The sequence below is a fragment of the Cajanus cajan genome, chromosome 7 (assembly GCF_000230855.2).
Source record: "Cajanus cajan strain Asha chromosome 7, NIPB_CcT2T_4, whole genome shotgun sequence".
In the NCBI taxonomy this organism is placed as follows: domain Eukaryota; kingdom Viridiplantae; phylum Streptophyta; class Magnoliopsida; order Fabales; family Fabaceae; genus Cajanus; species Cajanus cajan.
Window position 1 is genome coordinate 55312349 of NC_138523.1, and position 14216 is coordinate 55326564.

The window sequence follows — 14216 nt, forward strand, 5'->3', positions numbered from 1 at the left end:
ATTATAAATTTTAGTTATACTTGATAATATTTAATGTGTAAATTTTATGATAAAAATACTAGTTTTATTTTAATCAGAAACAAAGCTCCAACTACTCTTAACATTTTATGAAAGAAAGAAACTAAAATCTTATAAAAGGGAACGGTACATATATATCCAAATTCCAATTAATAAAAGTATGAAGCATATCTAGACGTAAGCTACAGGAGAAACCTTCGGGCCAATCATCAACATGATTCTCTTTTTGCATGTGAACCATAAAGCATGAGACATTCGTATACTTTAATTTCTCAAGTTCATAAGATCAATGAAACAATGAATTGAATAATAATACAAGAGGTGGCGGCTATCCAACCTATTTAGGCTTCTAAATGAATAAAGTATATACTATCTTCATGTTACCTTCTAACTCATAAATATGCATCATTTCATCCTTCCTCAACTTTGACATTTTTTTGGGGTGAAAAGTGAAAAGATTTAATTTATTTATTTATTCCTTTTTATATAAAAAATTATAAATATAATATGAAGTATTAAATTTTAAATATAATTTTTTATATAATTATTTCATTCAATAATTCATATTTCATATCAAATTTTAACGATCCAATAATTAAATTAAAAAATTTTAATATATAAATTAAGTCTACAAATTTTTAATTTTTTTTAAAAATATTTTAATACTCTATTTTACTAATTCAAATTAATATATAATTATAAAAATATTTTATAGAATAATTTAATAATTTATTAATAATATTAATAAGCTTTATTTGTATATTAAAATTTTTTAATTCAACAAATAAATTATTAAAATTTAGTGTAAAACACTAAATTATTAAGTAAAGTAAATTTATTATAATTCACCCCATCTTGATTCTTTCACCATTTTTACATTTACCCTTACATTTTATTTTAACTTTTTGTTTAGGGTTTAATTTATTTATTACCTGGGTCACTTTTCCATCTTTCGTTAAGGGATGTGGGGTGAAAAAAAGAAAGAAAAAGCAAAGTGAAACTCTTCCTCAATGGTTATAAATAAAATTGTAAAGGCAAGTGCATATGTGACAGTAAGATAAACACTCTTCACGCTATGGCTGGCGGAGGCGACAGCGATTTAGAGGCAAAGATAACTCCAATAGTAATAATTTCATGCATAATGGCTGCTACCGGAGGTCTTATGTTTGGATACGACGTTGGCGTTTCCGGTAATGCATGATTTCATACTTTCTTCATTCAATTCAATTCCTTCTCTCATTTGAAACCATTATTAATATACATTTTTCTTTACCATCCCATTTCTATTTTATCTTTCCCTTTATTTTTCATCACATTTGTCACATTTACCAACTTTTTTCTTCTTTTTTATTTATCTTTTATTTACATCCATGCATGCACTAAAAAGTAAGGTGTAGATTGATAATTTTTCTTCACCGTCTATGTTTAACCTTCGTACGTATTAACTTCGTGGTAATTTATAGATGTACTGTTATATATATATATATATAATTAGAATAATGATTTTTTGACAGTGACCCTTACTGTTTAAGGAGATTTTGGAAAAAGATAAATATGTGAAAAAGAAAAAAGTTTGTTGGTTTGTTTTGCTAAAATGAAAAAAAAAAATATATTTAATTTTGGAGGTGGAGTGACATCGATGGCAGCATTCCTGAGAGAATTCTTTCCGGAGGTGTACAGAAAGACGGTGGAAGAGAAAGAGGTTGAAAGCAACTATTGCAAATACGACAACGAAAAGCTGCAGCTATTCACGTCGTGTCTGTACCTTGCGGGTTTAACGGCGACATTCTTTGCGTCGCATATCACACGAAGGCAGGGGAGAAGAGCCACCATGTTGATTTCAGGCTTCATCTTCATCGCTGGAGTTGCATTCAATGCTGCTGCTCAAAACCTTCCCATGCTCATCATTGGCAGGATCTTACTTGGCTCTGGAGTTGGTTTTGCTAATCAGGTACGTTAAATAAACTTTCTTTTAACTACCTGTAGCATGTTGAACAGGTTTCGTATACCATTTTTATTTATTTATTTTTATTTTATAGCCTTTTACACTTTTATTTACTTAACATTATTTGATTTGTGTTTAAGATTATTATGTTTTTCAATAACTTACTACTTAGTGTTTAGCATATATTGACATTTTGTTAGTATTTTAATATTTATAATGTTTCTTTGATGTAAATGAACTTTTCTTTTAAATGTTTCTGTTTCATTAATCCATGTACACACTTCGATATTTTTAGTTAGTCTTATGTTAGATACAATTTATAGGTTGTCAATCAATTTTAGATTTGTTTGTTTTTAGCTTTATTTATATTTGGCTCGCAGACAAGTTGATTAGCGTTTGAGTTAAATGGGTTGGACATGAAATAAGAAAAAAAATGTGATCCATGTAAGCACGCTAGTCCGATCTAGTTTGTTTACTCGGTTCACCTCCACCCATAGGGTTTCAATTTTTTTTTAGACGATAATATCTTTAATTTTTTAAAAGACGATAACAAAATTAAAACTCTATGAACTTATGTATAATTACTAAGTTGACTATAATGAGTTAAAAAATGTTTATGTTGCTACTATATTTTATAGTCTTTTAAAAAAATAAAGTATAAAATGATATATTTATAAAGTTATTATAAATATATAAGAACGAATTAAATAAATAAAAATTTGAAACTATTCTTCAAGAATAATTTAAAAATTAACACTTTTAAAACAGAGAAGTTATAAAATAAATTACTGGAAAAATAATTAATATGGTATGATGTATCAATTTAAATTCACAATCTTTAAATTTATAGCTATGAACTTTTTTGGTATTATATAATAATTTCATATGTTGAGATTGATTAAATTTATACAAGTATTTGCAAAAAAAAAATGACAAAGTATAGATTATTTAAATAAGATAAGTTGCATAATACATTAAAAAGGTAAATTAAGACAAGTCTTTTGTATTTCTTTTTCATTTGATAAGGAGACATAATTTCTTCCCATCCAGTCGATTCTTATAAAAATAAAGTGATTCTCTCAGTTATAATTTTATACTTAAGGTGAAGATTAAACTCTAGTATTTAGTTAAAGATTAAAAGTGTGAAACTACTTAAAATAATAATTTTTTGATAAAGTCTTTTTATATTTAAGAAAAAAAAAATAATGTGTGTATCTTTGTTATTAAATTTTTTCATTTAAATGCTAATATGGCTAATTGAGATCTAACTCATATTTAACATATTTGAAGTCATTTAATTTTTTTTTTCAAGTCAATAAATAATGATGACAACTAAATCAAATAAAATAATGTGTATGATCAATATATTTTTATAAATTTTTTAATTTGTATAATTATTTAGCCTTTATTATTTCCATTTTAGTCTTTTTATTTGATTTTAGTCTCTATTACAATGTGTTTACATGACACAAATTATATGCAACACAACAGGTGTTGTAATGAATTGAAGTTCTATTAGCCACATTTGCATTATAATAAATAAATATATATATAATTTTATATTAATAAAAAATAATTTAATATCTCATACTTATAAAATAAAATATATTAAAACTTGAACACTTTAATTACTTTTAAATTGTTATTCAACTTTAATAAAATTTAATATACACATACAAGGTGATATAAAATTATAACTTAACAGTTATATTAACAAAATTCATATTTAATATAAAATTATTAAATAATATAATAATTGATAAAAGTTATATCGTTTAATTTATTTTTTTTCTCTCTTTATATATATAATTGTGCATACAAAAATAAAAAAAATATAAATTACAAGTAATAAATATTTATTTAAGCTAAAATCAATTAATAAATTTTAAAACTCTTTTTTTTTTATACATAAAATAAAGATTTTATGCATGAAGTTAAAAAGAGAATTAAGGAGGATTGAGTTCCACACTTACTCCCCAATTAATCCGTCCTCATATATACAACTAATACGTTAGGATAGATTTAATAATCAAAGCATTGAATGTAAATAAATTTTGATATGTTAATGAATAAGAAGATTACATTTTAAATAAAAATTAGAGTTAACATGCACAATATTTATAAATTAAAAAAAAGAAGGAAAAGAGGGCCGGAATCACGCCCGTTTAGACGGAATCCGTCCCTGCTGATACATCATGATAGATAATATATTAATATGCTACATTTAGGATAATTCGTATTTGTTCAACGAATGTGCTTTAATAATGTCTTGATCAGAATCAAGCTTCTGTTTCCTGCTGACTTTAAAAACATATATATACTAATAATACAAAGTCTTATTTTATTGTATACTTTGCCTAATATAACTTGAAGAGTTGAAATATAATTGTTGTTTATGAGTAAAAACTTAATAAGCTGACGTGAGATCCTTGTGTCCCTTACTTGAAGACAAAATTAGGTTTTTGTTGTTTTTACCAAGTGTAGTGTGTAAATATTAATTACATACAAGGTGGCCGACATATCTGACCAACCTCAATGATTAAAATATAATTAAAGATAATGATGAATAAAAAGTTGTAGTAAAAACATCATATATTCCTTCCGGTGTGGGTCCCACAATTTTTTTAATTTATCATTATCTTTAATTATATTAATTATAGTTTCAATTAAAATAAAAATAATTTATGTTAATTACCGGGAGTACTTTTTGGTTTTTTTCTAAATTATTCTTAATTTAAATGTGATATAAATACATAAATATTGGAGTTAGAATTTTAAAAAATATTTTAGAGATAATTTTATTAAAAAAGATGTACTTGTATCAAAGTGTCTTCTATTCTCTCTCTTTATAATGTCGAGTCTCCTATTCACTTTATGATTTTAAGATGAGATGTACTTATAAAAGATACTCTGACGTTTAAGTAAGTGAGTTATATGAAGAGAGTGAATCATCTAGTGAACATGCAAATATATTGTGAACAATAAATTTATCTTGAAATACAATATTATTTATACTAACTTTAATGAGTTCAAATCAAATGGGCCTCAACCTAGGATTACCAATTAGATAATACATTGATAATTTGCTCCGTACTATAATTATATTGTAATCATCTTAATTACCTTTTCATAAAATGAAGGATCACCTATCTTGTTTGATGCTACAAGTGATTGGCAACCGAGGGCACCAAATAAAGGTATTCTAAGGGGTGTCGATTGAATGTTCCTCTACTTGTGAGGGTATTTTGATGTCTGAGGATGCTGAATGAACATTCACAGACTTATGAAAGTGTCTTAGTGTCTGAGGTTGTCGAATGACTGTATTTGGACTCATGAGAGTACTTTAGTGTCCGAGATTGTCGAACAGATATATCTAAATTCACAAGAGTCTTTCAATGTATGAGGTTGATGAATGAGCATACCTAGACTTATGAACAAATGTACCTAAATTTACAAGAGTGCTTCAGTGTCTGATACTAGACATATTTAGATAAAGGTGCTTTGATATCCTAAATTACTGAATAATTTTGTAACTAAATGGTCTATCCATAAGATAAAATTAATTAATATATAAATATATTTTTTTAATATGAATTATTATGCTTTAATGCAAGGCAATTATATACTCCCTCCATTTTTTATTCATAGTCTTTTGTCAGAATTTGTCATTTTTTTTCATTGTCATTTTACTAAAATCAATGACTTATTAATTTTTTTCTTCTCATTTTTACCCTTGATAATTAATGTATGTTTACTGAATAATGTGCCTATTTATTTCTAATGTCTATCTATTTTTTCTCCAACTACCTATGTAAAGTTAATGTTACATTTAAAAAGGTAATATATTTCTAATGAAATACAATAAAAAAATAGAAGATAGAATAGGAAAGTAAATAATAAATATTTTTGAAAACTAAAATATCAATCATTTTTTTAAATCCTGTACAAAATCTTAAACGACTATGAATAAAAAACAGAGGAGGGAGTAACTAAAACCGGTAAGTTTTTAAAGACAAATATAAATAGGCTTCTTGGAATGCACTCCCAAAGTCTTAATCGTCCACTTGTTTCTTCAAACTTCAACGCACCTTTTAGGCTTTAATTTGTTCTCACTACTTGATGTTAACACCCTCGATGGAGATGACTTTGTATTTTCTCTCATTTAATTATATAAAATCAGGTATATTTTATGGTAAAGAACCTCTGTTCTTGACATTGAAAGTGCAACCAAAACTTCAACTTGTGCTACTTTATGTTTTTTAGTTCACAAATTCTATCCACATCTTATCCGTTATAAACGATAAAGCTAAGCCGATTTAGTCTAATTGAATTACAAAGGAAAAATTAAATTATTTGACTAATATTTGAATGGTATGAGGTGGAATAGTAATAAAAGTGGCTTTTAATTTGGAAATCAGTGATGATCGGTTGTTTGTTGGTTTAATTTGATGATGACAGGCCGTGCCAGTTTTCCTTTCAGAGATCGCACCTTCAAGAATACGTGGAGCATTGAATATACTGTTCCAGCTGAATATTACCCTTGGCATCCTCTTTGCCAACCTAGTCAACTATGCCACCAACAAGTAAGTTTCTTCCCTGCTTGCTCCCAATTTCACCCTCTCTCTATAAAACAAATTCAAACCCAGGTGAAAGCATCCCTAGTCGTAGTCAGCAAAATTGAATTAATGGTTATAGTGAGAGTGGTGGTAGTCAAAATTTTGAAAATAGATAGCCTGATTGAATTCCGGTGCATAGCAAACCAACACAATTATGACCTTTCTGTTACTCCTCTCACATACAAACCCAAAAGTCAAGCACATGCTTGCCTTCTCTGCTTAGTGTTTTGGGCTTTTATAAATGCTTCGAAGGCGTGGTGATAAGCAATTACTCATTCACATCTGCTAACAGAACAACTGTCTGCTCTGTTCTGACCCTTCCTTTAAGAAGCAGACGTGTTTGCTTCTGCTTAAAAAAAGCCGTTTTTGACGCAAAACCTATGCCTTATAGCTTCTCAAACAAGGGAACAAATGAAAAACCAAACACTTTCTTTTTTCATCTTTTAGTGGGAGCAGAAACAACAAATTATCATTTTCATGATTTCATCAAGTGCTTCTCGTGAGTCTCAGGTTGGAAACCCATCCTGCTATAAAGGCCCACATGGTCCAGACCCAGAAATGTTAACCTGCACAATGGTTGTATTAAACCAAAAAAAATAAATGTTTTCATAAACACTCACGTAACATTCATCCCTCTTCATGAACATTCACAAAATTTAATAAATCAATGATATACTTTGGATTAAAATGAAGATTTAGAATTATCCAGGTTAATAAGGTTTCAATTATTTAATGCACGTAACATTTTTACGGGACTCCATGAATTGTAAAAATAAATTCTTCTATGTAGAATTCAATGGTAAAGTGAAAGGTATTTGATGCTCATGCAAAATCATTGCCATTTTTTTTTTCTGGATAATGAATTCTAAAGCATCTACGAAGCATTTGTTTGATTTACCATGGACTCTTGTTGATTGTTGGTGATGGGAATGACAGAATAAAAGGTGGGTGGGGATGGAGGCTATCTCTGGGTTTGGGTGGTTTGCCAGCACTGCTCCTTACGTTGGGAGCTTTCTTGGTGGTGGACACCCCTAACAGTCTCATCGAGCGTGGTCACTTGGAAGAAGGAAAAGTTGTGTTGAGAAAGATTCGTGGCATTCACAACATTGAACCTGAGTTCTTGGACCTTGTCAACGCAAGTCGTGTGGCTAAAGAGGTCAAACACCCTTTCAGAAATATCCTCAAGCGCAGCAACAGACCCCAGCTACTCATTTCCATTGCCCTGCAGGTCACTGCTAAACATTTTTTTTTGTTCAATGGCTTCATTCCTAAACATTTACGTACAATACAATTTAGTCTTTGAATTCCAATTGGGTGTTTTAAAAAAACAGGTTTTTCAGCAATTCACGGGCATCAACGCCATAATGTTTTATGCCCCGGTTCTTTTCAACACATTGGGATTCAAGAACGACGCTTCTCTCTACTCTGCTGTGATCACTGGTGCCGTTAATGTTCTCTCCACAATTGTCTCGATCTATTCAGTAGACAGACTCGGGCGGAGAATGCTCTTACTGGAAGCCGGTGTTCAGATGTTTTTGTCTCAATTAGTGATTGCAGTTGTAATAGGAATTAAGGTGAAGGACCATTCAGAGGACCTCTCAAAGGGTTATGCAGTGCTGGTGGTTGTGATGGTGTGCATTTTCGTCTCTGCATTTGCATGGTCATGGGGTCCTCTTTGTTGGCTGATTCCAAGTGAGATATTTCCTCTCGAGACTCGCTCAGCAGGGCAGAGTGTGGCGGTGTGTGTCAACTTGTTATGCACATTCATCATTGCACAGGCCTTTCTCTCAATGTTGTGTTTCTTCAAGTTTGGCATCTTCTTCTTCTTCTCTGGATGTGTCTTCCTCATGTCCACCTTCGTGCTTTTCCTCCTCCCCGAGACAAAGAATGTTCCCATTGAAGAGATGACGGAGAGAGTGTGGAAGCAGCATTGGTTGTGGAAGAGGTTTGTTGAAGATGATTGTGTTAAACAAGACAAAGTAGCCACTGACGATGCTTTGTAAATTAGTCTATGGAGTGCCTGCTTAGATTTGGCTTGTTAAAGCTAACCAAGTTATAATTCCTACTGTGTTAATGGTCTGTGTCTGTAAAATTGTAATGCCACGTTTATTGTTCTGTTATGCGACTCATTTAACGTCTGTAATGTATACTACGTTTTTATCCTCATCTCATCTGCTTTCTACTTTCTTTCAGAAGACAAAAGCATAGCCTAGCTAGCATGTAATTTGTCTTTGGTTTAATTTAGTAAAATAATTTATTAAAATAATAAATAATAAATAAAATATAAAATAATTTAGTAAAATAATTTATACTTAATCAGATCAATGAATAATTCAAGAGGTAGCCGCGCTATATCCAACTTATCTAGGCTTGAAAATATATTAAAGATTTTCAATTTACGTTTTCGTGAACTCAAATCATCAGAACGATTTAGTGGTGGATTTAGAAAAATATGCGTAAAATTTGAAGTTATATTTTAGACTCAAAAGGAGTTAAACATATTGACTTTTTTATTATTTATTTTTCTCTTCTTCAATAATTATAAATATACAACGAAGTATAAAATTTTAACCTTAATAATATATAAAATATATAATACTAATTAGTCTCATAATATTCCTTATATTTATTGAAAATTAATAATATCAAATAAATTAATTAATCAATTAAAATAATGGCAACTAGCATTCCTCCCTCCACTTTCTTATCCCACATTCCCAAACCATCTTCATAATAAAAAAAATGGAGCTTAATTTTTCAACATAATATTTTTTATAGTTATTTATACCTCTTAAAATGTAATTAATTAATATGTCAAATCACCAAGTACATAAAGAAATAATTTTTGCAATTTTTATATACATCATGTTGGGATTTTAATTATGATGATGTTTGTTATATCTTTGAACAAGTAGAAAAGTTATTTTCAATAAATTATTTGTATTTTTATTACTTTTATATTTGTGATTTATTTGGTTAAAATATCTTACAATATGCTGTAACTAAAATTTAATATATGATTGAATCTAAAATTACTTTAATGAGATTTTGGAATACATTTATTCCTTCGTTATAAATCGAGGAAAAATGATTTTTTTTTATATAAATTAAAATTATTTTATACATAAGTTGATTCATAAAAATATTTCCATTATATCTCATAATTTTTTTTAACTTATATATAAGATAATTTATGAATTTAAATTTATAGAAATGTTTATTTTATTTTATTTTATTTTTTAGGAATGCTCAAAGAGAACTTTATCTAAACATATTTATAATAAATAATTAAAACAAATTATAATTACTTTGTCATCAAAACCAAACAACTAATTCACCCCTTCTTAATTCTTTCACCTTAATTTTTGCATTTACCTTGCATTAATATTTTTTAAGCTTTTCTTTAGTTATTTATATATTTCCCATCATTTATTATCACTATTACTTTTTCTATATTTCCTTTCAAAGTGCATGGGATGTGGAAAAATAAAATTAAAGAAAGAGCAAAATGAAACTTATTTTCAATGTAATGTAACCAAAAAAGAAAAATCAAAGTGTAAAGGCCAGTGATAGGAAAAAAAAAACATTCCTCACACTCTAGTGTGCATCTGAGGGTCACAAAAACACTGAAGCAAGAAGAACTATCGGAAATAACAATGGGTGGCAGAGGCGACAGCGATTTAGAGGCAAAGATAACTCCAATAGTTATAATTTCATGCATAATGGCTGCTACCGGAGGTCTTATGTTCGGATATGTCGTTGGCGTTTCAGGTAATGCATGCATGCTTAGTTCTTACTTCTTACTCTCTTTATTCAATTACTTCTCTCATTTGGATCTCACATCTCAGGAGGTGTGACATCGATGGCACCATTCCTGAATAAGTTTTTTGCGGAGGTGTACAAAAAGACAGTGGTGGAGAGCAACTACTGCAAGTATGACAACCAAAAACTGCAGTTATTCACGTCGAGTGTGTACCTTGCGGGTTCAGCGTACGTCCACATTCTTAGCGTCTTATATCACACGGAGGGAGGGGAGAAGAGCCTCCATGTTGATTACAGGCTTCATCTTCATCGCTGGAGTCGCCTTCAGCGCTGCAGCTCCCAACCTTCCCATGCTCATCATTGGCAGGCTCTTACTTGGTTCTGGAGTTGGTTTTTCTCCCTCCCCCATAATATATCAATCCTTCATTATTTAAAACTACTATATATACTACTTAAATAATTTTCATTCAAAAAGCACTCAAATGACTTTCTTTACATAAAAATCTCTACTTTAACTTATTCTTAAACATTAATTGTATAATAAATTATACAATAAATTAAGAGAGAGAAAAAACGAAAATTATTTCTACTAACATTATCATCGGGTTAGATCCTAGTTTTAATAAATGTTATTAATATAATCTAGTTCTGTTATAAAGTGAGTTTTTTCGATATCGATACATAGATATATATATATATATATATAACTTTTAATTATTCGAAAAACATTATGTATAAGGGGTGTCGATGCAGGAGGTGGAATAGTAATAAGAAGTGGCTTTCGGAACTCACTCATCGTTGATTCTTTGTTGGTTTAATATGATGATGACAGGCTGTGCCAGTTTTCATTTCAGAGATCGCACCTTCAAGACTACGTGGAGCATTGAATATACTGTTCCAGCTGAATATTACCCTTGGCATTCTCTTTGCTAACCTTGTCAACTATGCCACCAACAAGTAAGTTCCTTCCCTGCATGCTCCCAATTTCATACTTTTTATTTGAATAATCAAGTTCATTGCAACGGAAACGAATCACGAGTTGTGTGTATAGAACAAATCATAGCCATTAATTTAATTAATTAGAAGCTTAATCCATCTCCCCGGTGTTATTTACTCGTGCCCAAGTGAAAGCATCACTAGTCGAACTCAGCAAATTGAATTAATGGCTCCAGTGAGAGTGGTGCTGGTCAAAATTTTGAAAATTGATGGCCGATATAAGTTGTTCAATTGTTCTGCAAAGAGATTCTGGTTCATTGAAAATCAACAGAATAATGACCATTTCTGTTACTAATCTCACTTCAATAAGGTTTCAGTTATTTAATGCCGATCAAATTGTAAAGAAATCCTATAATCTAGAATTCAATGGAAAAAAAAATTGCAAGGCATTTGATTATCATGCAAAATCATGGGCAATTTGTTCTAGATGATGAATTCTAAAGCATGTGACATTTGCTTTGTTTTGATTTACCTTGGGCACTTGTTGATTGTTGGTGAGCAAGGACAGAATAAAAGGCGGGTGGGGATGGAGGCTATCTCTTGGTTTGGGTGGTTTGCCAGCACTGCTCCTCACGTTGGGAGCTTTCTTGGTGGTCGATACCCCTAACAGTCTCATCGAACGTGGTCACTTGGAAGAGGGAAAAGCTGTGCTCAGAAAGATTCGTGGCATTGACAACATTGAACCTGAGTTCTTGGAACTTGTTGACGCAAGTCGTGTGGCTAAACAAGTCAAACACCCTTTCAGGAATATCCTCAAGCGCAGCAACCGGCCCCAGCTACTCATTTCCATTGCCCTGCAGGTCAGTACTCAGTACTATGTTCTCTAACATTTTCCAATCAGTTAAGTATACAATTTTGATTTCCATTACATCTTTAGTCTCATAAACTTTACGCTTTAGATGTTCAATTCTTTGCAAGAGAGGGTTTATCATATATATTACATTAAGTAGTAGTAAGACCAAACTTTTCATTTTATTTCTTGTAAACTGTACAAATGATTTTTCAATATGATGGCCTTAATCCTTGAATCAGTTTGAAAAATGACATGTTGGAGACTACATTATACACACAAACTTTCAAGTACCAAAGTTGCCACATTTGGGTGCAAAATTGATTATTTACTCTTAACACAGTTGTCACAATATGTCATTGTTAGCTGGATCAGAATGCTCAATTGCAACTTGCTGATTTAGGCCTCCTTTGGATAAAAATTAGAAAAGTACTTTGAGAATTTGAATATATTATTCTGAATACTGCTGCACAAAATGAAAATTGAAGAAATTGTTGCTTTAGAAATAAAAGTACTTTTGAACCCCTCTTAACTGAAATTCAAATACGCACTTATCTGATGCTTATTCCATTTGGGTGTTTTCAAAAAACAGGTTTTTCAACAATTCACCGGCATCAATGCCATCATGTTTTATGCCCCGGTTCTGTTCAACACATTAGGATTCAAGAATGATGCTTCTCTCTACTCTGCTGTGATTACTGGTGCCGTAAATGTCCTCTCCACTGTTGTCTCAATCTATTCAGTGGACAAACTGGGGCGGAGAATGCTCTTGCTGGAAGCTGGTGTTCAAATGTTCTTGTCTCAATTAGTGATTGCAATTGTAATAGGAATTAAGATGAAGGATCATTCTGATGACCTATCAAAAGGTTTTGCAGTGCTGGTGGTTGTGATGATGTGCATATTTGTGTCTGCATTTGCATGGTCATGGGGACCTCTGGGTTGGTTGATCCCAAGTGAGATATTCCCACTAGAGAGTCGCTCAGTAGGGCAGGGTGTTGCTGTGTGTGTCAACTTTCTCTTCACATTTGTCATTGGGCAGGCTTGTCTCTCAATGTTGTGCCTCTTCAAGTTCGGCATCTTCTTGTTCTTCTCTGGATGTATCTTCATCATGTTCACCTTTGTGCTTTTCCTGCTTCCTGAGACAAAGAATGTCCCCATTGAAGAGATGACAGAGAGAGTGTGGAAGCAGCATTGGCTGTGGAAGAGGTTTATTGAAGATGATTGTGTTGGAGAACAGAAAGTAGCCACTGGAAATTGACCAAGCAGAAATGAGAATGTTTAAGGATTTAATCTGGCTTCCCAGTTGTAAATTAGAGGAATTCTGGCAAAATAGTTTGGTTTGTCAAATGAGTATTTTAAACTCTATGGAGTGCTTGGTAAGATTTGGCTGTTACAGCTAAGTTATCATTCCCATTATGTTAGTGGCCTGTGTCTGTAACATTGTAATGCCACGACAATTGTCGTGTTATGCGAGTCATATAACATATAGTGCAAGCATCAAATAAATTAACGAGCATTAAGATGGACGCATGGTTGGTGATCAATGGTATTGGTAGGAGTCATCATGTATTTTATTACAGTGCAACTCATATGAATGAGGGATTCTTTATGAAGCCATTTGTTGGGAAAAAAAAAATACTCTAGGATATAGTCGTTATACCAACCTCAAGTAAGACAATAGATTGAGGGGAATGAATAATGCTTACATTATGAAATCCTAAATTACGTTAATTGCTTGCGAAATCGGCACACTTGGTGTTAATAATTGATGGCTAGCAGCGTAGAGAAATTTAGGTAAAGTAGGACTCGATTTTGATTGAGGTCAAAATTTTAATTCTGTCACAGTGTGGAGTTTCGTATAACAGTGGCTATCAAGAAAATGTATGTAACTGCATTAAAAAAAATAAATATTCAGGTTGGTTGACTTATTTCAGTTATTTGTATTGGAGAACTGCTTATTGCCTGATTTTGATATTGATGCACAAATAGATGATAAGGTAGCTTTTCATTTGAAGTTGTATAAAGTGAGTGCCATGCTTATTGCTTAATGCTTCTCTGATATGCAAAGTAATGTGATCATCAAATAGAA

The 14216-nt window shown here is 30.9% G+C and overlaps 1 protein-coding gene and 1 pseudogene across 2 annotated transcripts; both read left to right on the forward strand.

Moving 5' to 3' along the window:
• The first annotated feature begins 1055 nt into the window (after positions 1 to 1055).
• LOC109812898 (sugar transport protein 13) lies at positions 1056 to 8745 on the forward strand. The gene is made up of 5 exons (XM_020376963.3): positions 1056 to 1208; positions 1644 to 1969; positions 6422 to 6546; positions 7516 to 7807; positions 7911 to 8745. Exons 1-5 carry the CDS (start codon positions 1094 to 1096, stop codon positions 8580 to 8582), a joined length of 1530 nt encoding a protein of 509 aa, XP_020232552.1. The 5' UTR covers positions 1056 to 1093; the 3' UTR covers positions 8583 to 8745.
• A 1349-nt stretch (positions 8746 to 10094) lies between these two features.
• Positions 10095 to 13409, forward strand: LOC109812908 (sugar transport protein 13-like; annotated as a pseudogene). The gene is made up of 5 exons (XR_014428211.1): positions 10095 to 10350; positions 10428 to 10740; positions 11169 to 11298; positions 11846 to 12137; positions 12720 to 13409. The product of XR_014428211.1 is annotated as a sugar transport protein 13-like (transcript).
• The last annotated feature ends 807 nt before the right edge of the window (positions 13410 to 14216 follow it).

Excerpts from the sequence above, each read along its gene's own strand:
- LOC109812898 (XM_020376963.3), top strand. The coding sequence starts at position 1,094 with ATGGCTGGCGGAGGCGACAGCGATTTAGAGGCAAAGATAACTCCAATA. Across the intron at positions 1,209-1,643 it reads ATACGACGTTGGCGTTTCCG|GTGGAGTGACATCGATGGCA; the intron begins GTAATGCATGAT and ends TTAATTTTGGAG. Across the intron at positions 1,970-6,421 it reads GAGTTGGTTTTGCTAATCAG|GCCGTGCCAGTTTTCCTTTC; the intron begins GTACGTTAAATA and ends TGATGATGACAG.